Below are 21,865 nucleotides of genomic sequence, written 5' to 3' on the forward strand. Positions count from 1 at the left end.
CTGACCTACACTAAGTAGGTCGTACTAAGTAGCTGCAAAATTTCAAGTGCCTAGCTTTACTCCTTCGAAAATTTGCGTGCTTTCGACAACTTGGAATGTTAAGACGATCAAATATATATTTACTTAATGGGATCTTAGATCAATATTTTGAGGCGCTACAAACGGAATGACAAAATTGTATGCCCCATCTTATGGTTGAGGGAATAATTAATGTATTTACATTACTATTCCTAAAAATTTGTTTAAGGTATTTCAGATTCCTGTGGTTATGGCAAATGTATATTCTTGCTCATCTTGATATTCTAAGTCGCCCTAACCATGTCGCTACGTCTGTCGAAATCACGATAGTGGTCGAAGGAATAAAGACATAAGTCTGAAATTTTGCACAGTTGCTTCTTATTAATGTAGATTGTTGGGGATTGCAAATTGGCCATATGGGTTCAGATTTGGATATATCCTCCATATGAAATGATCCTTCGTTTTGATTTCCTCTTGCTTCGATTCATATTTGCATCATATATTCAAAATTTTTATTGGAATCGACGAATTGGTCTTTGGCATTTACTTCAAAAAAATTACTTCATTACTTACTTCCGGTTCAAATGGTCTATTTGTACGTTCCAAAGCAGTCTGTTCCCATCGATCTCTAAGCCCTGAATAATCTTTACTTTCACAACTAACTTTTGGTCACAACTATCATCAGTGCAGCCAACCCGAAAACTTAACTCAATAAAATCACCCACTATGAATTTCTTACCCGGGTAACAAATACGTATTTTGTGAGCTTAAGAAGTTCAATGTCAATGGTGATTTGTATGGTACCTATGTGCAAATATGTACAAAATGCTTGGTTAAAAAATGCATCTCAAAAGAGCTTAAAACGTCTTATAGGGAAATCGGTCTACAAGGCAGCCATATCAGCTAAATTGGATAAACAATTGGTCTTAAATTAGCTCAAGAAGTTTTATCAGGATATCAATCTTCATGACAACCATAACTTCACTCAACGAAAGTTGTTATTCAAAATAGCAATAATGTTCGCTAGCACAAGAGATTTTGTCCGCTGGAAATGGAAAAGCAGACATTTTTTCCGCTATTTCAATTTACAAAATCTGCTGAAATATTGAAGACGTATCGTTGCTGAACTGAAAAACCAACTTTTGCGAATGTTCACATCCGCTAAATCAGACAAGTTCTCAAAAAATGAGAACCTAAACTCGAACCCTTCTGACTGCCAGTGCGAGTCACACACGGACCAGATGTTCTACAGTCTCTCCTTCCTCAAAGTCCTCTCAGCTTCGCAAAAGTCTTCACTGGCAACCTTCACTCTGTCAGCATGTTTTCCGATTAGACAGTGACCTGTCATGACGAGAGGTAGATCTCTTCAAATCTAGATTGGGCCACATAGTTTTGGAATGCTCACAGCCCCGCCTTATCATTCGTTGCCCTCCGGGCCTGATCCTGGAACCAGAAGCATACCCACAGATTCCAGTTCCCCTAGAATGTGTAAGGTAGTTTCTAGTATCGCAAGGTGGTCCGCTTTGCAATTCGCTGGGATATCTCTGTGGCCCAGCACCCAGAAAAGGTGATTATTGGCTGGCTGTCACCCGGTCTAAACACGAGGAGCCAAATTGATCACGTTGTGATAAATGGAAGGCATTCCTCCAGCGTGTTAGATATGCGATCGATCCGTGGAGCGAATATAGATTCGGATCATTACCTTGTTGCAGCCAAAGTTCGCACCCGTTTGAACATAGCGAGGAAAGAACGATCTGACACTGCACGCAAGCAGGACATTGAAAAGCTGCAAACACAACAGATGAATCGGATCATTACCTTGTTGCAGCCAAAGTTCGCACCCGTTTGAACATAGCGATTAAAGTACGATCTGACACTGCACGCAAGCAGGACATTGAAAAGCTGCAAACACAACAGATGGCAGCGGTATGCTCCACTCGACTGAATCCGATGATATATTGGCGCAGTGGCAAACTATTGCTCACTCCGTGGAAAATGCCGCGAAATCCGTACTTGGGTACCGGAAGCCTGCTCCAAGAAACCCAAGGTACGACCAAGAGTGTCGACATGTTACTGAAGTCAAGAAAGCGGCATATAGAGCAACCCTGCAATCAGTAGAAACGCGTCAGATGAAAGAAAGGTATCGGGAGAAAAGGAGAGAGGAGAAACGTCTATTCCGCAAAAAAGAAAAAGGAAATGGAAAGATGTGAATGTGAGCGAATTGAGATGTACAGGAGTCAGAATGAAGTTCAGAAATTCTACCAAGGAATTAAACATCAAACCGATGGCTTTGTTGCAGGCACATCCTCCTGCAGACACAAAGAAGGAAATCTGGTAACTGACACAGGTAACATGCTGAGGATATGGAAAGAACATTTTACCCTGCTAGTGTCCGATGTTGGCGTCGAAGAGGATACCGCAAAACCATTCAATGTTGAAAGTATAGAATGTTTACCTCCTAGTCAGAATGTCCAGGTAGCAGTGACCCAACTAAACAACAACAAGGCAGCACGAGCCGATGGGTTACCCGCTGAACTATTTAAAACCGGTGGCGACACGACCATAAGGCGTATGCATCAGCTTATCTGTGCAATCTGGCTAGGAGAACGCATACCCGATGATTGGAACCTCAGCATACTATGTCCCGCACACAAGTAAGGAAACAAGACGGAATGTGCCAACTATAGAGGAATAAGTCTCCACCCCATCGCATACAAGATACTCTTGAGCGTACTGTGTGAAAGATTAAAACCTAAAGTCAATGAGATAGATAGAGACAGCCTATCGTGTGATCTCTTTAATATCCTGCTGGAGAAGATTATACAAGATGCATTATAGAGATGTAAATATGGCACACTAATCACAAGAGAACACATGCCACTCGCCTATGCCGATGAAATCGACATCATAGGTCGGTAACTGCAGCCTTTGAAAGAATCAGAAAAGAGTCAATTTCGTCTTAAATTGAGATAAGATGAAATGGATGGTTTCACTTTGTACACCCGAGCAGATAAAGTTGGGAACCACAACTTTGAGATAGTCAGTAACTTTATCTACCTCGGCACCACCGTAACCGAAACGAATTACACCAGTTTTCAGATAAAGCGAAGAATAATACTGGCAAACAGATGCTACTTTGGACTAAGTAAGCAGTTTAGAAACAAGGCCACCTCTCGACAGACGAAGATTCCACTACATTTCACCATACAAGACACTGATACTACCCGTGTTGTTATATGGTCCTGAAGCATGGGTACTTGTAAAAGCAGATGCTTAGAGTATTTTAGAGAAAGATTCTTCGTAAATTATATGGCCAGTTAGCGTTAATGGAAAATATAGGCGACGTATGAACCACGAGCTGTATGAGCTGTATGACGACGATAGCATAGTTACACGCATCAAAATACAACGGCTGCGTTGGCTAGGTCATGTTGTCAGAATGGATGAAGAAGCTCCAGCAAAGAAGTCTTTTGAAGGCAAACACAGTGGTACACGCAAACCGGGTTGACCAAAAGCCCAATGGAAGAATCAAGTGGTGGGAGACGCCTCCAAACTTGGTGTCAAAGATTTTAGAATGAGCGCAGAAGATCTAGGCGCTTGGAACGCTATTCTATGTTCGGCTAGTGGAACAAATGTTCGGTCGTGGCCAATTAAAGTAAAGTAAAGCTCATGTCTATGCAGACAAGCCCACTTCAATTGAGGTATTCGAAGATAACATTGTAGCATTTATTCGTGAGACACCGGCCGAAATGTTTGAAAAAGTATGCCAAAATTGGACTTTGTGGACATTTGCAAACATTAAATTATATGGACCGTACTATCCATTCAAATAAAGATTTCATGATTTTTTTTATGTGTTGTGTTTCTTTAACTTTCCTATAGCTCTTAAAAAATCACCCTTTATTTCATATATCTTGAATACTTAAAGATTCTGAATACTCTAATTGGCACTAGTATAACTTATCAGCATTAGAAAAATCATTTCATATTTCTAAACTATTTGCTTAATATTATTGTAGTACTGTTGACGAAATGTAATTGTTTTGGGACCAGGTTTGGAAGAGGTAAGAGATATATTATTCCTAGTTTAAAAGCAATCTAATGCACAATGGGGTCTGTTAGAGCTATCTTTAGCTATAGTCCGAGACTCGGCTGTAACAAGGGATCTCCCCTTATCAATACCCCGGCGTTCTTTAAGGGTTGGTATTCTGTTCCTCTTTTCTTGCGAAAATCTGTCAAACTCCATATAAAAAAGTATAGATAAAAACATGTGAAATAAATAAAAACCTTTTTATTGCCAATCGTTTAAAAGAGCACTTAAAACCAACTAACTTTAATGTAGTATGAAGGTAAGATTGAGTTTGTACAAAAAATTTCATGTAATTATGTTTACAAAAATTATGTTATGCCGGTAGAAAAATAGACAAATTTTAGTTCGAGTTGGGAAAAAAAGGGCTAGCATAAAGTGGACGAATGAAAATAGTTAAATTAAATGTCCCCGTCAAGCAGGTCATGTTTTGGGGGAAAATTGGTTTGTAGAAAGTCGGAAATTTTTTATGCCTCGAAAATTCAAACGAAAATTTTCCAAAAATTCTTGGAAGTGACATTTCTTGAAACTCTTTTGATGATTTCTATGTAAAAAAAAATACATTTATGGAGATAAGCCTACTACTTTTGACAACGGGTCCGATTTTATGTCAGTCAGTAAAAAGTTCATCTTTTGGCTACAAAAAGTACCGATTTACCTAGTTCTTAATACCATTTTGCCATATGAATAATGAAGATATGGTAGCCTTAACAGGATGCGCCCGGAGCACCTTCAAATTGTGAATATGACCTCGATAACACCTCAACTCGAACCATTTCACATTTCAAAGGGTTATCCTTTCTGAAATGACATATTTTGTAATAGTTTTTTTTTCAATTCTACCCCAGTGTGCGCCGCTCGAACTCAACTATAATAAAAAGGAGGTCCGCCATCAATGAGCTTAAACTTGAATCGGATAGCAACCATTGATTCTTAATGCAATTTGTTCGTAGGCAAATTTTATTTAAAGTATTCTGTATTTTGTTAATATTTGAAAATTTTTTTCCGTTATGTGGGAGTTAACTTAGCTCAAATTAGTTCACAAACGAAATATAGGCTAAGATCAACATGAAACAATGTCTTCTATTTGGTGTTAATGTTGTTGCTGTTTTTTTTTTAGAAAGCACTATGACATGTGTAGACGAAAATCTCTAAATCAGTGGTGCACAAAATGAAAATGAGACTGTATGTGTGAAAACCTCTCTTCAAATTTTCATTATTCTCTCTATCATTAAAAAATTATTTATTTGTCTAAACGTTTGCCAAATTTTAATCATAGGCATAGTAATTAGTGACCTTGAAAAGTTTTCCTTTCTTGTCTAGCGTTAAATCAGAAAACATATTCATTAACAAGTAAAAGTGTGCTAAGTTATATACCCTCCACCATGGATTGCATTAGTCGAGTTTTTTCCTGGTATTTCTTTTTAGACAAACAAAGGATAAAATAAAAGAATTGCTATGCAATCGGAGCTATATCAAGTTATGGTCCGATTAATTGAATTAAATGTTGGAGACCGTAGTAGATGTCATTGTGTAAAATTTCAGCCAATTCCAATAAGAGCCCTTTAGGGGCTCAAGAAGTAAAATAGGGAGATCGGTTTATATGGGTGATGTATCATGCTATAGACCGATTCAGACCATATTTGACACAGATGTTGAGGGTCATGGGAGAAGTCATTGTACAAAATTTCAGCCAAATCGAATATTAATTGCGCCCTCTAGAGGTTCAAGAAGTCAAGACCCCAGATCGGTTTATATGACAGCTATATCAATTTATGGACCGATTTCAACCATACTTGGAATAGTTTTTGGAAATCATAACAAAACCCTTCATGCAAAATTTCAGTCAAATCATCAAAGAATTGCGTCCTCTAGTGGCTTAAGGAGTCAAGATCCAAGATCGATCTATGTGGCAGCTATACCAGGTTATGGATCGATTTCAACCATACTTAGAATAGTTGTTGGAAATCAGAACAAAACACTTCATGCAAAATTGTAGTCAAATCAGATAAGAATTGCGTCCTAAGGAGGAGTTAAGGAGTCAAGATCCAAGATCGGTTTATGTGGCAGCTACATCAAAACATGGTCCGATATAGCCCATTTACAATCCCAACCGACCTACACTAATAGGAAGTATTTGCGCAAAATTTTAAGCGGCTAGCTTTAGGTTAGGTTGAAGAGAGGGTGTGGATGTTAATCCGCCCCATGGCACTATGGACATACAACTAAACCAGTAATCGGCTTGTTGTGCGCTCTAAATGCAATAAAAAGTAACCTCGGAAATGAAAATATAAGTTAGGAATTCCCTGCTATTTACAAAATCCTTAATTGTTTTCCATGCCACGCCCCTAAGTTGGTTCATGGCGGCTAGCTTGACTCCTTCGAAAGTTAGCGTACTTTCGACAGTCAGATGGACGGACAGACGGAAGAACATGGCTAGATCGACTTAAAATGTCTTGACGATCAAGAATATATATACTTTATGGGAACTTACACGAGTATTTCGAGGAGTTACAAACGGAATGACGACATTGGTATAGCCCCATCCTATGGTGGAGGGTATTAAAAAGAAAACATGAAAAAGCTTCGTACACCCGTGCACATGTTCACCCGTTGCTGTCTCAACAACGACGAAACGAAGATCATCAGTGTACGTGTGATTTGAGCATGAATGCTAGCGTAAAGGAAATTTTATTTTTGTGCACCACTGCTCTAAATATCACGCCGTGAGATAACATTGCTGCTGAAAGGTGACATAAAAATATGAGGAGAACAAAAAGCAATAGCCGAAATGAAAAGTTACGAAACCATAAAAAGGATGATGAGCTTAAATGTCTATGTGTGGGTGGTGTTTATGTATGCATATATACGTACGTACCTTGGCGTGTAACCGATTCGATCGATACAATCTGGGGTTCTGGTATATATTCTTGAATTGTTTCTGTAATGTAAACGGACAAATCAAAAAAGAAAAAAGGAATTATTTACTAGAGCTAAAGAGTAGATGGGAGCGAATTATATATGTGGTTAAACACAAATACACATGTGTTTGTGTGTGTGTATGTATTACGTTGTAATGGCCACTAGATATAAATAAAAATTAAAATAAGAAATTGAATGAAATTAAGTCATGTACATTAAGTCAGAGCACAACATTTGAATTGTATTGTTGCCAGATATCCAAAGACTGATTTGTGTGTTCGGGTGTGTGTGTGTGTGTGTGTGTGTGTGTATACGTATGTAATACAATCCTTTACAATTATTGGTACTAATTAATTTAGCCAGGAATAAGGGTTGGGTTGGATGGAAGTGGAGTTAGTACTTTCGAATCAAGTATTAACGAACCACGTAGTTATACATACATATGTACGTGTGCGTTGCGGTTAGTAGTTATTGATTAGTTGATATTGGTTAGTACAAAAACGTAACAAAACGTATAGTAACACTATTGGAACTGGCAAGTTGCAAGTGACGAACGCTGATGCGCTGTTATGCTTTTAGTTTTGTAAATGTTTTGTGGGAATAGTGGGGAATTTAGAAGAATGTTTATGTTAATTACTTACAAAATTGTTGATGTATGTCTGATTGATAGAATAGAAATGAGAGTTATATCTGACTTTTGGAAAGAATTGTAGATGTTGAATTTTAGAAAGAGTTGAAGGTGTTGCATGACGCTTTACTTGCTGCCTCTAGCGGCCGATTCATCAGATTCTACATATTCAACGTCTGTATGAGCTTCACGAACCATACCCTTGATATGTAGTCTCTCGCCATCGACATTGAAACTGTTTTGGCACTTTTCGTGCACTGTGGTACATCCGGCATTTAGCAGTTCATGCAACTCATTTGGAAGGCAAGTAGAGGGTAACTCAGGTGGACAGTAGTCTTCAGCGTCGGAGGGAAGTTGTACATCCTCGGTATCGGTGTGTTGTTGTTGTGGTGTGGCAATGTTGAAAGTAGTGGTGGTAGGTGTAGGTTTCTTGTTCTTTAAACCGGATGGTACCGAAGCACAGGTTTCGAAAGCGGTGACCACATGTGAACTGCAGGAATCGTAGTCCCTTAGATTTGACGCGATTCTGTTAATCTGAGGCAAATCAGATTCAGAAGTTGACGATAGGTCATCGTCAGCAGTGAGTTCTTCGACATCAGTCGTTTTATCGACTTGGATGGAAGATGCACCATCATTGAGGCTGTGCAAGGGCGAGTATTTCAGTTCGGGAGGCAATTCGGCTTCCGATAGCTCGATGTCTTCTACATCAGTACCGCCATCTTCTGGGGCCTTGGGAATGTCTAAATACTTAGACTTTCCCTTACTTATGACACGGGTTTTGGGCTTCTTTTTGCGAATATTTGTACCATCCATGTAGAATTCTTCAACATCGGTTACGGATTCATTATTGGATTGTATTCCGAGGCGTTTGCTGATGTGAGGTTTCATTTGTTCATTCGACACCGTCACATCGGATTCGACTAGAACGTTAGTTGGGGGATTTATTGGCTCCTCTGCGGACACATCGGCCTGCTCATCGTCAGCGGCATATGAAAACTCTTCTGAGTCTGTAACACACTCCTCTCTAACACAAGAGTTGATTCCAAATTTATGTTGCTCGCTCATGGGCATGACACTGGTAGTAGTATCTCCGTATTTATCCTCTTGCAGTAGGATCACTTCCCGTTGAGGCTGGGGCAAAACTTTTGCATCAACTGTCAAAACTCCTTCATGTGCACAGGATTCTGGGTTCGACAAATCATCATATGAGATATCCTCGCAATCGGTTTGGCAGCCACCATCATCACCTACAGCTAAAATAACAGCTTGTGGTATTGGATTGTCATCATCGTCATAGCTGTCTTCGTCGTTGTTTTCGTCCAGCTGTTCTATATCGGTTAGCACTTCTTCTTTATCTCTTTGCACTTCGAGGAACATGCAACTCTTCGCACAATTGGAAGCAGTGGAGGGACATTCTAACTTAGCACTGGAACGCTTTAGAGGACTCAAGGGCTTAACGAATGTGACATCAAGAGGTGGTGCAGATGAATTGCTCAGTATATCGTCCTCCGATATATTCTCATCGTCATCTTTAGATTCTGAATCAGAAACTGCAATGTGGCAGATTTCTTCATCGCCAGAAAGTTCTAAGAGTTCATCTTCAGATAAAGCTTGCGCCAGTGGGCCACATGCCCCCCCAGCCTCCTCAAAATGCAAATCGCTTATGTTACTTGCAATTGAGACGTCCTCGTCGTTCTCATCCGAGCCATCGATACTGTTCGGTGTACCTGTAGCATCGGCAATATTTACACGTCCTTGGTCAACAAATGCCTCATTCAAGTCGACACACACCGACTTAACTGCTTCGTTCTCTAACTCCGAATCAGTGTTATAATCTTCACAATCAGTTAGATAGTCATTGGCGTGGGTAAGATTCTGAGCCTTAAGAAAGTTGCCAGAGCGTCGTTCTACTCTCTCTTTTATGCCATTGGTGATTGTTTGGTGGCATTGAGTGCCTTGTGATAGGAACTCTTCCAGCGACAACTTAAGCTCTGGAAAAACCTCTACTTCGCCCTCCGAATCGGACGCATCATAGTCTTCCACATCAGTCAAATCTTGTTGTATATGCCTCAGACCGTTTGTTGAAGATCTTCTGGACGGAGGCAGCGATATATCGGCCTGGCTATCGAAGTCTTCCACATCCGTAGTGTTTCCCAACCTCGTAGAGTAGTCCATGTCATTGTCATGAGAGTTCGACGAATCGGAATCCGAGTCAGAAGATGATGATGAAGTATGGTGGTGCGGCGTCACTGATATAATTGGCACGTTTGTGGACATATTGGATCTGTTGAATAGCTTTAAAGTTGCTGTGTTTTTGGGTGTATATGTGTTTCTGTGTGCGTTTTTGAAAAATATGTAATTAGTAAAGATTGTGTTTAAAAATAGTTAAATTATATTAAGTTCGACAGCTATGAAAGTTCCCTGCAAATGCTTCAATCAAAGTTAACAACATCTCAACAGTGCTTGAAACTAAGGAAGACATTCATTGACCTAAACAAAGATGACCTATTTCTCGACTGGTTGAAGAATGTGTGTATCAAATTCTGTTACATTAGGCGAGGATATAAATCGGGGTCAGCGTCAACATTAACGCTCTTCCTAATACTTACCGAATTGTACGTGTGTGTTTATGGAATAATGAAATAAAATAAGGAGTGCAAAGTTTTTGTAGTTTACCTTTTTTCGTTGGCTCATCTGCAGTAGTGGGCAGAGGACTTCCTGAAGCTGACGTCAACATGTCAACCGCTTCGAATTGCCTTTGTAGAGTGGGGTCTAATGCGAAACCTCCAGCTTGTTGTTTCCGCAACGTCTCCTCAATCAGGGCAAATGGACTTCTCGTTGGTTTGGGTGAGCCCGGACTAGCCATACACAGTCGGTCTTGGTCCGAGGTAAATATCGGCAAAGCCACGGAATCGGACAAACTTGAATCGGTGGTATCTATGAAGCTAACATCGTGCTCGTAAACGCAACGTTGCTCTACAGATTGGGGACGCATTATACTCATATAATCTACATCGGGCTGGCGGTAAATTACTTCAAATGGTTTGTCGGGCCCGCAAGTTTTAGTAAACACTTCGCTGGTTAAAACTTTGCGGCTTCCTGCGGAGGAGCTTGAACTTTTGGTGCTCTCGTTTGATCGCATCGAACGGGCATTGCTCTCGGAATCGTTGTCGTCGTTTACGATGACAGTGCTCACCAAAGTCGTTGCAATTGGTTCCCGGTGCAGCCTGACGGTGGAAACTTTTGTCGTGGCTGCATGGACAGTGGACTTCTTTTCCGTTAGTCTAATATTGAGAAGATCCTTCTCCGACTTGTTTGCAGACTGAGTATCTCTTCTTGTTGTAGCGGTTACAGTTGCGGCTGTTTTCCGCACTTGAATCGACCTCGAAAAGCTGGCATTAAACGTCGATTTTGTTGTGCTTGCTTGGTTAACTGTATTTTTAATCTTTTTCTGCACTTTTACATCGACTGCACCACTTGCTTTTTCCGTGTGTTCGGCGCCGCCGCCTTTCGGCTTTAAGCCAGGTGTTTGGCGTTGTTCAGGGCGAGTCACAGTTTTTTTCTTTTTATTGTCATCTGCAAGGGAGCTTTTTTGAGTTGAAAGCCGGACTGGAACCTTGGACGCTGCGCTTTTAGCCATTTTTCGAGGAGTTGAACTTTCGATTTCCTTTAGACGATTACTATCTGGTATACTCTTGGACTTCTGCTTCGAGAATAAGGATTTTCTTTCCAAACTTACTGTGTTCTGAGACGCATCTTTTGAATATATGACGGAGGGAGAGAAGGCTTTAGTAGATTTGGTCTCGTGCTTCAGCTTATCGGTGCCTTTCGAATTTTTCATAGTGACCTTCTGCTTAGATGTGATCGCAAGCCGTTTTTTCTCGGGAGCACTCTTTTCCTCCCTGGTCTTTGAAATGCTACTTTGGACGGATTCTTTGCTGGAGCTGTGTCTACTCGATTGATAGTAAAGTCTTTCCGATCGTGTTTTGATATGTGAAGTGACTCTTGAGGAGTGAGTCGCACTTGGTGACCTAGTTGAGGACTTGTCATCCAAGCTAATGTTGCTTTCGGCGCGATTTAAACTTTCATATCGTCTGCTGTGGGCAATAGTGGGTTGCATGTAGTGATGCATTGCCGAGGATTGGACCGGCGTTCTTAATCGCCTTCGCTGGGAGTCGTCATTGGGAGTGGAACTTCTGGAACTAATAATGTTCTCAGTTGTCTTTTTAATGCGCGTTGACGAGGTCTGTGTTCTCCTGTTGTACGCATACACGCTTGTTATGGAGGAGTAATTAGTCTTTGCATGATTTGGTGGTGGACTGAAGGATCGTAAGGTTTGGTTTTGGGGAACTCGTGTAATATCTGTTCTGATGCGAGACCTAGGAGTAGCGCTACGACTATTGGAATCAATGGACTCAGAAAAGGTCTGCTTAGGCAATGGACTCAATGTTCTTTCCAAACGTATTTGATTATTTAAGGCCGAAATCCTTGTCGTATCTGTAATAACCCGTTCTTGAGTGGTTGAGCTTTTGGTTCCCCTACCAGTCTTGGTTTTCATGTCCTGATTTAATTTGTCTTTTACAGGAGTCTTTGAGGGTCGTTTATCTTTTGGTTTTTCGCTACCAGCAGCCTTGTTGGTGCTTACTTTAGATCTATTTAAACTAGAGTTCCTAACTGAATGAGTGTTGCTAGTCTCCCTATCCAAAGCAGTTGTTTTTTTAGTCATCCTGGAGCTTAAACTTACCTTGCTTTGTCGCTGTGATTTTAAAGTGTCATTTTCCGTAAAGTTAACAAAATAAGCAACACCACGAGAATCTCCACCGCGATCTGTGGTAGTCGATTTGTCTGGTTGTTTAAAATCAAGAGCATGAGTCTGCTCAAGAGAAAAAGGCTTAGATTTTAAATCAGCGGTTGGTTTTTCATGTCTATTTTTCGGTTCAATTGGCATTTGAGCAGATAATTCAGCTTTCATCTCGATATAAGAATCTGGTTTTTTAGTATGCTTCATGTCAGCAACTTCCGCCGATTTAACGGAAGATGGTTTAGAGAAAGGTGATTCACTTTCACAAAACTTCGATTCTTCAGGCCTGGGAGAAATAGTGAGAGAACTTGGCTCTTCCCTGAGTTTAACACTAGTCGGAGATTTTGGTTTGTCAGTAGTTTGGAGCACATCTCCTGGTTCACCGTCTTTGGGTGAACCATGAGTAGGCTTGGTCTCTTCAGAATCAAGTGTCTTTTGCAGAGATAGTCCAATAATATTCTCAACAGGGATTTTCGGTTTGTCAGAAAGTTTCCTTTCAGAAACTTCAGGCAATTTATGGGAAAAAGGGTCGCGGAGGGACATTGTGCTTCTTGGATTGGGCATTTCCATACAACCATCATCAACAGACTCACGCTCAAAAACTTCTGATTGTTCAGGTTTGGGAGAAATTGTGAGAGAACTTGGCTGTTCCGTAGGTTTAACACTAGCCGGAGGTATTGGTTTGTCAGTAGTTTTGAGCATTTCTACAGACTCACAGTCTCTGAGTGATGCATCAGTAGTCTTCACTTCATCAAAAGGCTTGGTCTCTTCAGAATCGAGTGTCTTAAGAGGAGATATTCCAGTAATATTTTCAAAAGGGGTGCTTGGTTTGTCAGAAAGTTTCCCATCGGAAACTTCAGGCAATTTACGCGAAGATGGGTCGGGGAAGGACAGTTCTCTTTTTGGATCGGGCATTTCCTTACTACTGTCATCATCTGATTCGCTTTCAGAGATTTCTGATTGTTCAGGTTTGGGAGGAATAGACAGAGAACTTGGCTGTTCCGTTGGTTTAACACTAGCCAAAGATTTTGTTTTGTCAGTAGTTTTGAGTCCTTTTACAGATTCACAGTCTTCGGGTGATCCATCGGTATGCTTCACTTCATCAAAAGGCTTGGTCTCTTCAGAATATAGTGTCTTCTGAGGAGATAGTTCAGCAATATTCTCAACAGGAGTTTTTGGCTTGTCAGTAAGTTTCCTATCAGAAACTTCGGGCAATTTACTTGAAGAGGGGTCGGGGAAGCACAGTTTGCTTCCTGAATCGGATATTTCCATACTACCATCATCATCTGATTCGCTTTCAGAGATTTCTGATTGTTCAGGTTTAGGAGAAATAGCGAGAGAACTTGTCTGTTCCATAGGTTTAACACTAGCCGGAGGTATTGGTTTATCAGTAGTTTTGAGCACTTCTCTTGGTTCACCGTCTTTGGGTGATTCTTGAGTGGGCTTCACTGCATCACAAGGCTTGATATCTATAGAATCGAGTGTCTTAAGAGGAGATATTCCAGTAATATTCTCAACAGGGGTTTTTGGTTTGCCAGAAAGTTTCCCATCACAAACTTCAGGCAATTTACGCGAAGATGGGTCGGGGAAGGACAGTTTTCTTCTTGGATCGGGCATTTCCTTACTACTATCATCATCTGATTCGCCTTCTGAGATTTCTGATTGTTCAGGTTTGGGAGCAATAGTGAGAGAACTTGGCTGTTCCGTATTTTTAACACTAGCCGGAGATTTTGGTTTGTCAGTAGTTTTGAGCACTTCTCCAGGTTCACCGACTTTGGGTGAATCTTGAGTAGGTTTCACTTCCTCAAAGGGATTGGTCTCTTCAGAATCAAGTGTCGTTTGAGGAGATAGTTCAGTAATATTCTCAACAAGGGTTTTTGGATTGTCAGAAAGATTTCTATCAGAATTTGCAGGCAATTTATGGGAAGAAGGGTCGGGGAAGGACAGTTTTCTTCTTAAATCGGGCATTTCCTTACTACTATAATCGTCTAATTTGCTTTCAGAGATTTCTGATGGTTCAGATTTAGGAAAAATAGCGAGAGAACTTGGCTGTTCCGTAACTTTAACACTAGCCGGAGGTATTGGTTTGTCAGTGGTTTGGAGCACTTCTCCAGGTTCACCAACTTTGGGTGATTCTTGAGTGGGTTTAACTGCATCACAAGGCTTGATCTCTTCAGAATCGAGTGTCTTAAGAGGGAATATTCCAGTAATATTTTCAAAAGGGGTGTTTGGTTTGTCAGAATGTTTCCCATCGGAAACTTCAAGCAATTTACGCGAAGATGGGTCGGGGAAGGACAGTTCTATTTTTGGATCGGGCATTTCCTTACTACTGTCATCATCTGATTCGCCTTCAGAGATTTCTGATTGTTCAGGTTTGGGAGGAATAGACAGAGAACTTGGCTGTTCTGTTGGTTTAACACTAGCCAGAGATTTTGATTTGTCAGTAGTTTTGAGTCCTTTTACAGACTCACAGTCTTCGAGTGATCCATCGGTATGCCTCACTTCATCAAAAGGCTTGGTCTCTTTAGAATCTAGTGTCTTCTGAACAGGGGTTTCTGGTTTGTCAGAAAGTTTCCTATCAGAAACTTCAAGTAATTTACGGAAAGATGGGTCGGGGAAGGACAGTTTTCTTCTTGAATCGCCCATTTCCTTACTACTATCATCATCAGATTCGCCGTCAGAGATTTCTGATTGTTCAGGTGTGAGAGAAATAGAGAAAGAACTTGTCTGTTCCGAAGGTTTAACACTAACCGGAGATTTTGGTTTTTCAGTAGTTTTGAGCGCTTCTCCAGGTTCACAGACTTTGGGTGAATCTTGAGTAGGCTTCACTTCATCAAAAGTCTTGGTCTCTTCAGAATCTAGTGTCTTTTGTGGAGATAGTTCAGCAATATTCTCAACAGGAGTTTTTGGCTTGTCAGTAAGTTTCCTATCAGAAACTTCGGGCAATTTACTTGAAGAGGGGTCGGGGAAGAAGAGTTTGCTTCCTGAATCGGATATTTGCATACTACCATCATCATCTGATTCACTTTCAGAGATTTCTGATTGTTCAGGTTTAGGAGAAATATTGAAAGAACTTGGCTGTTCCGTAGATTTAACACTAGGCGGAGGTATTTGTTTGTCAGTAGATTTGAGCACTTCTCTTGGTTCACCGTCTTTAGGTGATTCTTGAGTGGGCTTCACTGCATCACAAGGCTTGGTCTCTTCAGAATCGAGTGTCTTTTGAGGAGATATTCCAGTGCTATACCCAACAGGGGATTTTGGTTTGTCAGAAAGTTTCCCATCAAAAACTTCAGGCAATTTACGCGAAAATGGGTCGGGGAAGAACACTTTTCTTCTTGGATCGGCCAATTCCTTTCTACTATCATCATCTGATTTGCTTTCAGAGATATCTGATTGTTCAGGTTCGGGAACAATAGTGAGAGAACTTGGCTGTTCCGTAGGTTTAACACTAGCCGGATATTTTAATTTGTCAGTAGTTTGGAGCACTTCTCCAGGTTCACCAACTTTGGGTGAATCTTGAGTAGGCTTCACTTCCTCAAAGGGCTTGGTCTCTTCAGAATCAAGTGTCTTTTGAGGAGATAGTTCAGCAATATTCTTAACAGGGGTTTTTGGATTGTCAGAAAGTTTTCTATCAGAAATTGCAAGCAATTTATGGGCAGAAGGGTCGGGGAAGGACAGTTTTCTTCTTGGATCGGGCATTTTCTTGCTACTATCAGTATCTGATTCGCCTTCTGAGATTTCTGATTGTTCAGGTTTGGGAGCGATAGTGAGAGAACTTGGCTGTTCCGTAGGTTTCAAACTAGCCGGAGATTTTGGTTTGTCAGTAGATTTGAGCACTTCTCTTGGTTCACCGTCTTTAGGTGATTCTTGAGTGGGCTTCACTGCATCACAAGGCTTGGTCTCTTCAGAATCGAGTGTCTTAAGAGGAGATAGTCCAGTAATATACTCAACAGGGGTTTTTGGTTTGTCAGAAATTTTCCTATCAGAAACTTCAGGCAATTTATGGGAAGAAGAGACGCGTAAGGGCAGTTTTCTTTTCGGATCGGGCATATCCTTAATAATATCATCATCTGATTCGCTTTCAGAGATTTCTGAATGTTCAATATTGGGAGAAATGAGGAGAGAACTTGGCTGTTCCGTAGGATTAACACTAGCCGGAGATTGTAGTTTGTCAGTAGTTTGGAGCACTTCTCCAGGTTCACCGATTTTGTGTGAATCTTGAGTAGGCTTCACTTCCTCAAAGGGATTGGTCTCTTCAGAATCAAGTGTCTTTTTAGGAGATAGTCCAGTACTATACTCAACAGGGGTTTTTGGTTTGTCAGAAATATTCCTATCAGAAACTTCAGGCAATTGTTGGGAAGAAGGGTCGAGGAAGGACAGTTTTCTTCGTGGATCGGGCATTTCCTTACTACTATCATCGTCTGGTTTGCTTTCAGAGATTTCTGATTGTTCCGATTTAGGAGAAATAGCGAGAGAACTTAACTGTTTCGTAGGTTTAACACTAGCCGGAGGTATTGATTTGTCAGTAGTTTTGAGCGCTACTCTTGGTTCACCATCTTTAAGTGATCCTTGAGTGGGCTTCCCTGCATCACAAGGCTTGGTCTCTTCAGAATCGAGTGTCTTAAGAGGAGATATCCCAGTAACATTTTCAATAGGGGTTTTTGGTTTGTCAGAAAATTTCCCATCAGAAACTTCAGGCAGTTTATGGGAGGATGGGTCGGGGAAGGACAGTTTTCTTTTTGGATCGGGCATTTCCTTACAACTATCATCAACTGATTTGCTTTCAGAGATTTCTGATTGTGTAGGTTTGGGAGCAATAGTGAGAGAACCTGGCTGTTCCGTAGGTTTAACACTACCCGGAGATTTTGGTTTTTCAGTAGTTTGGAGCATTTCTCCAGGTTCACCGTCTTTGGGTGACTTTTGAATAAGCCTTACTTCATCAAAGGGCTTGGTCTCTTCTGAATCAAGTGTCTTTTGAGGAGATAATCCGGTTATATTCTCAACAGGGGTTTCAGTAAGTTTCCTATCACAAACTTCAGGCAATTTATGGAAAGAAGGTTCGGGGAAGGACAGTTTTCTTTTTGGATCGGGCATTTCCTTTCTACTATCATCATCTGATTCGCTATCAGAGATTTCTAGTTGTTCAGGTTTGGGACAAATAGTGAGAGACTTTGGCTGTTCCGTAGGTTTAACACTAGCAGGAGATTTTGGTTTGTCAGTGCTTTGGAGCACTTCTCCAGGTTCACCAACTTTGGGTGAATCTTTAGTAGGCTTCACTTCATCAAAAGGCTTGGTCTCTTCAGAATCAAGTGTCGTTTGAGGAGATAGTCCAGTAATGTTCTCAACAGGGGTTTTTTGTTTGTCAGAAAGTTTCCTATCAGAGACTTCAGGCAATTTATGGGAGGAAGGGTCGGGGAAGGACAGTTTGCTTCTAGGATCGGTCATTTCCTTACTACTATCATCATCTGATTCGCCTTCAGAGATTTCTGATTGTTCAGGTTTGGGAGCGATAGTGAAAGAACTTAACTGTTCCGTAGGTTTAACACCTGCCGGAGATTTTGGTTTGTCAGTGGTTTGGAACACTTCTCCAGGTTCACCAACTTTGGGTGAATCTTTAATAGGCTTCACTGCATCAAAAGGCTTGGTCTCTTCAGAATCAAGTGTCGTTTGAGGAGATAGTCCAGTAATATTCTCAACAGGGGTTTTTTGTTTGTCAGTAAGTTTCCTATCAGAAACTTCAGGCAATTTATGGGAGGAAGGGTCGGGCAGGGACAGTTTTCTTTTTGAATCGAGCATGTCGTTACTACTATCAGTATCTGATTCGCCTTCTGAGATTTCTGATTTTTCAGGTTTGGGAGCGATAGTGAAAGAACTTAACTGTTCCGTAGGTTTAACACCAGCCGGAGATTTTGGTTTGTGAGTGGTTTCGAGCACTTCTCCAGGTTCACCAACTTTGGGTGAATCTTTACTAGGCTTCACTTCATCAATGGGCTTGGTCTCTTCAGAATCAAGTGTCTTTTGAGGAGATAATCCGGTTATGTTCTCAACAGGGGTTTTTAGTTTCTCCGTAAGTTTCCTATCAGAAACTTCAGGCAATTTATGGAAAGAAGGGTCGGGGAAGGACAGTTTTCTTCGTGGATCGGGCATTTCTTTTCTACTATCATCATCTGATTCGCTATCAGAGATTTCTAGTTGTTCAGGCTTGGGAGAAATAGTGAGAGACTTTGGCTGTTCCGTAGGTTTAACACTAGCCGGAGATTTTGGTTTGTCAGTAGTTTTGATCCCTTCCACAGACACACCGTCTCTGGGTGATCCATAAGTAGGCTTCACTTCATCAAGAGGCTTGGTCGCATCAAAATCAAGGGTCTTTAGAGAAGACATTCCAGTAGTATCCTCAATAGGGGTTTTCGGTTTGTCAGAAAGTTTCCTATCAGAGACTTCAGGCAATTTATGGGAAGAAGGGTCGGGGAAGGACAGTTTTCTTCTTGGATCGGGCAGTTTCTTACTACCATCATCATCTGATTCTCTCTCAGAGATTTCTGATTGTTCAGGTTTGGGAGCGATAGTGAAAGAACTTAACTGTTCCGTAGGTTTAACACCAATCGGAGATTTTGGTTTGTCAGTAATTTTGAGCCCTCCTACAGAGTCACCGTCTTTGGGTGATCCATCAGTAGGCTCCACTTCATCAAAAGGCTTGGTCTCTTCAGAATCAAGTGTCTCATGAGGAGATAGTCCAGTACCATACTCAACAGCCGTTTTTGGTTTGTCAGAAATTTTCTTATCAGAAACTTCAGGCAATTTATGGGAAGAATTGTCGGGCAAGGACAGTTTTCTTTTTTGATCGAGCATTTCATTACTACTATCATCATCTGATTCGCTCCCAGTGATTTCTGATTGTTCAGGTTTGGGAGAGATAGTGAAAGAACTTGACTGTTCCGTAGGTTTTCTTTTTTGATCGAGCATTTCGTTACTACTATCATAATCTGATTCGCTTTCAGAGATTTCTGATTGTTCAGGTTTGGGAGAGATAGTGAAAGAACTTAACTGTTCCGTAGGTTTAACACCAGCCGGAGATTTTGGTTTGTCAGTAGTTTTGAGCACTCTTCTTGGTTCACCGTCTTTGGGTGAATCTTGAGTAGGTTTCACTGAATCAAAAGGCTTGGTCTCTTCAGAACAAAGTGTATTTTGCGGAGATAATCCAGTCATATACTCAACAGGGGTTTTTGGTTTGTCAGAAAGTTTCCTATCAGAAACTTCAGGCAATTGATAGGAAGAAGGGTCGGGGAAGGACAGTTTTCTTCGTGGATCGGGCAGTTTCTTACTACCATCATCATCTGATTTGCTTTCAGAGTTTTCTGATTGTTCAGGTTTGGGAGAAATAGTGAGAGAACTTGGCTGTTCCGTAGGTTTAACACCAGTCGGAGATTTTGGTTTGTCAGTAGTTTTGAGCCCTCCTACAGAGTCACCGTCTTTGGGTGATCCATGAGTAGGCTCCACTTCATCAAAAGGCTTGGTCTCTTCAGAATCAAGTGTCTCCTGAGGAGATAGTCCAGTACTAAACTCAATAGGGGTTTTTGGTTTGTCAGAAATTTTCCTATCAGAAACTTCAGGCAATTGATAGGAAGAAGGGTCGGGGAAGGACAGTTTTCTTCTTGGATCGGGCATTTCCATACTACTATCATCATCTGATTCGCTTTCGGCGATTTCTGATTGTTCAGGTTTGGGATGAATAGTAAAAGAACTTGGCTGTTCCGTAGGTTTAACACTAGCAGGAGATTTTGGTTTGTCAGTAGTTTGGAGCATTTCTACAGATTCACCGACTTTGGTTGACCCTTGAGTAGGATTTCCTTCATCAATGGGCTTGGTCTTTTCAGAATCAAGTGTTTTTTGAGGAGATAGTCCAGTACTATGCTCAACAGGGGTTTTTGTTTTGTCAGAAATTTTCCTATCACAAACTTCACGCAATTTATGGGAAGAAGGGTCGGGGTAGGACAGTTTTCTTCTTGGATCGGGCAGTTTCTTACTACCATCATCATCTGATTCGCTTTCATAGATTTCTGATTGTTCAGGTTTGGGAGAAATAGTGAGAGAACTTGGCTGTTCCGTAGGTTTAACACCAGTCGGAGATTTTGGTTTGTCAGTAATTTTGAGCCCTCCTACAGATTCACCGTCTTTGAGTGATGCATCAGTAGTCTTCACTTCATCAAAAGGCTTGGTCTCTTCAGAATCAAGTGTCTCCTGAGGAGATAGTCCAGTACTATACTCAACAGGGGTTTTTGGTTTGTCGGAAATTTTCCTATCAGAAACTTCAGGCAATTGATAGGAAGAAGGGTCGGGGTAGGACAGTTTTCTTCTTCGATCGGGCATTTCCTTACTACTATCATCATCTGATTCGCCTTCAGAGATTTCTGATTGTCCAGGTTTGGTAGAAATAGTGAGAGAACTTGGCTGTTTCGTAGGTTTAAGACTAGCCGGAGATTTCAGTTCGTTAGTAAATTTGAGCACTCCTCTTGGTTCACCATCTTTGGGTGAATCTTTAATAGGCTTCACTGCATCAAAAGGCTTGGTCTCTTCAGTATCAAGTGTCATTTGAGGAGATAGTCCAGTAATATTCTCAACAGGGGTTTTTTGTTTGTCAGAAAGTTTCCTATCAGAAACTTCAGGCAATTTATGGGAAGAAGGGTCGGGCAAGGACAGTTTTCTTTTTGGATCGTGCATGTCGTTACTACTATCATCATCTGATTCGCTATCGGAGATTTCTAGTTGTTCAGGTTTGGGACAAATAGTGAGAGACTTTGGCTGTTCCGTAGGTTTAACACTAGCAGGGGATTTTGGTTTGTCAGAAACTGTGATCACTTCTCCTGGTTCACCATCTTTGGGTGAATCTTGAGTAGGCTTCACTACATCAAAAGGCTTGGTGTCTTCATAATCAAGTGTCTTTTGAGGCGATAGTCCAGTAATATTCTCAACAGTGGTTTTTGGTTTGTCAGAAACTTCAGGTAATTTATGAGGAGAAGGGTCGGGGAAGGACAGTTTTCTTCTTGGATCGAGCAGTTCCTTACTACTATTATCATCTGATTCGCTTTCAGAGAAATCTAATTGTTCAGGTCTGGGAGAAATAGTGAGTGAACTTGGCTGTTGCGTAGGGTTAACACTAGCCGGAGAGTTTGGTTTGTCAGAAACTGTGATCACTTCTCCTGGTTCACCGTATTTGGGTGAATCTTGGGTAGGCTTCACTTCATCAAAAGGCTTGGTCTCTTCAGAATCAAGTGTCTTTTGAGGAGATAGTCCAGTAATATTTTTAACATGTGTTTTCGGTTTGCCAGTAATTTTCCTATCAGAAACTTCAGGCAATTTATGGGAAGGAGGGTCGGGGAAGGACAGTTTTCTTCTTGGATCGGGCATTTCC

General features: G+C 41.0%; 2 protein-coding genes across 4 annotated transcripts in view; both read right to left on the reverse strand.

Moving 5' to 3' along the window:
• Nucleotides 1-21,862, reverse strand: part of LOC106087778 (titin) — a 64,579-nt gene extending 42,717 nt beyond the window's left edge. For all 3 annotated transcript variants that reach the window (XM_059364654.1, XM_059364615.1, XM_059364595.1), the window contains exons 1-2: nt 10,332-21,862; nt 6,984-7,046 (exon numbers count right to left, since the gene is read on the reverse strand). In XM_059364654.1, the coding sequence (XP_059220637.1) occupies nt 6,984-7,046; nt 10,332-21,861 (11,593 nt within the window). In that variant the 5' untranslated portion in view covers nt 21,862. The remainder of the gene's footprint in view (nt 1-6,983; nt 7,047-10,331) is intronic.
• LOC106087781 (uncharacterized) overlaps nt 7,669-21,865 on the reverse strand; it is a 79,180-nt gene continuing 64,983 nt past the window's right edge. The window contains exon 2 of the mRNA XM_013252953.2: nt 7,669-9,987. Coding sequence (XP_013108407.1) covers nt 7,782-9,932 — 2,151 coding nt within the window. The 5' untranslated portion in view covers nt 9,933-9,987 and the 3' untranslated portion in view covers nt 7,669-7,781. The remainder of the gene's footprint in view (nt 9,988-21,865) is intronic.

Source organism: Stomoxys calcitrans, chromosome 1 (assembly GCF_963082655.1).
Source record: "Stomoxys calcitrans chromosome 1, idStoCalc2.1, whole genome shotgun sequence".
NCBI lineage: Eukaryota > Metazoa > Arthropoda > Insecta > Diptera > Muscidae > Stomoxys > Stomoxys calcitrans.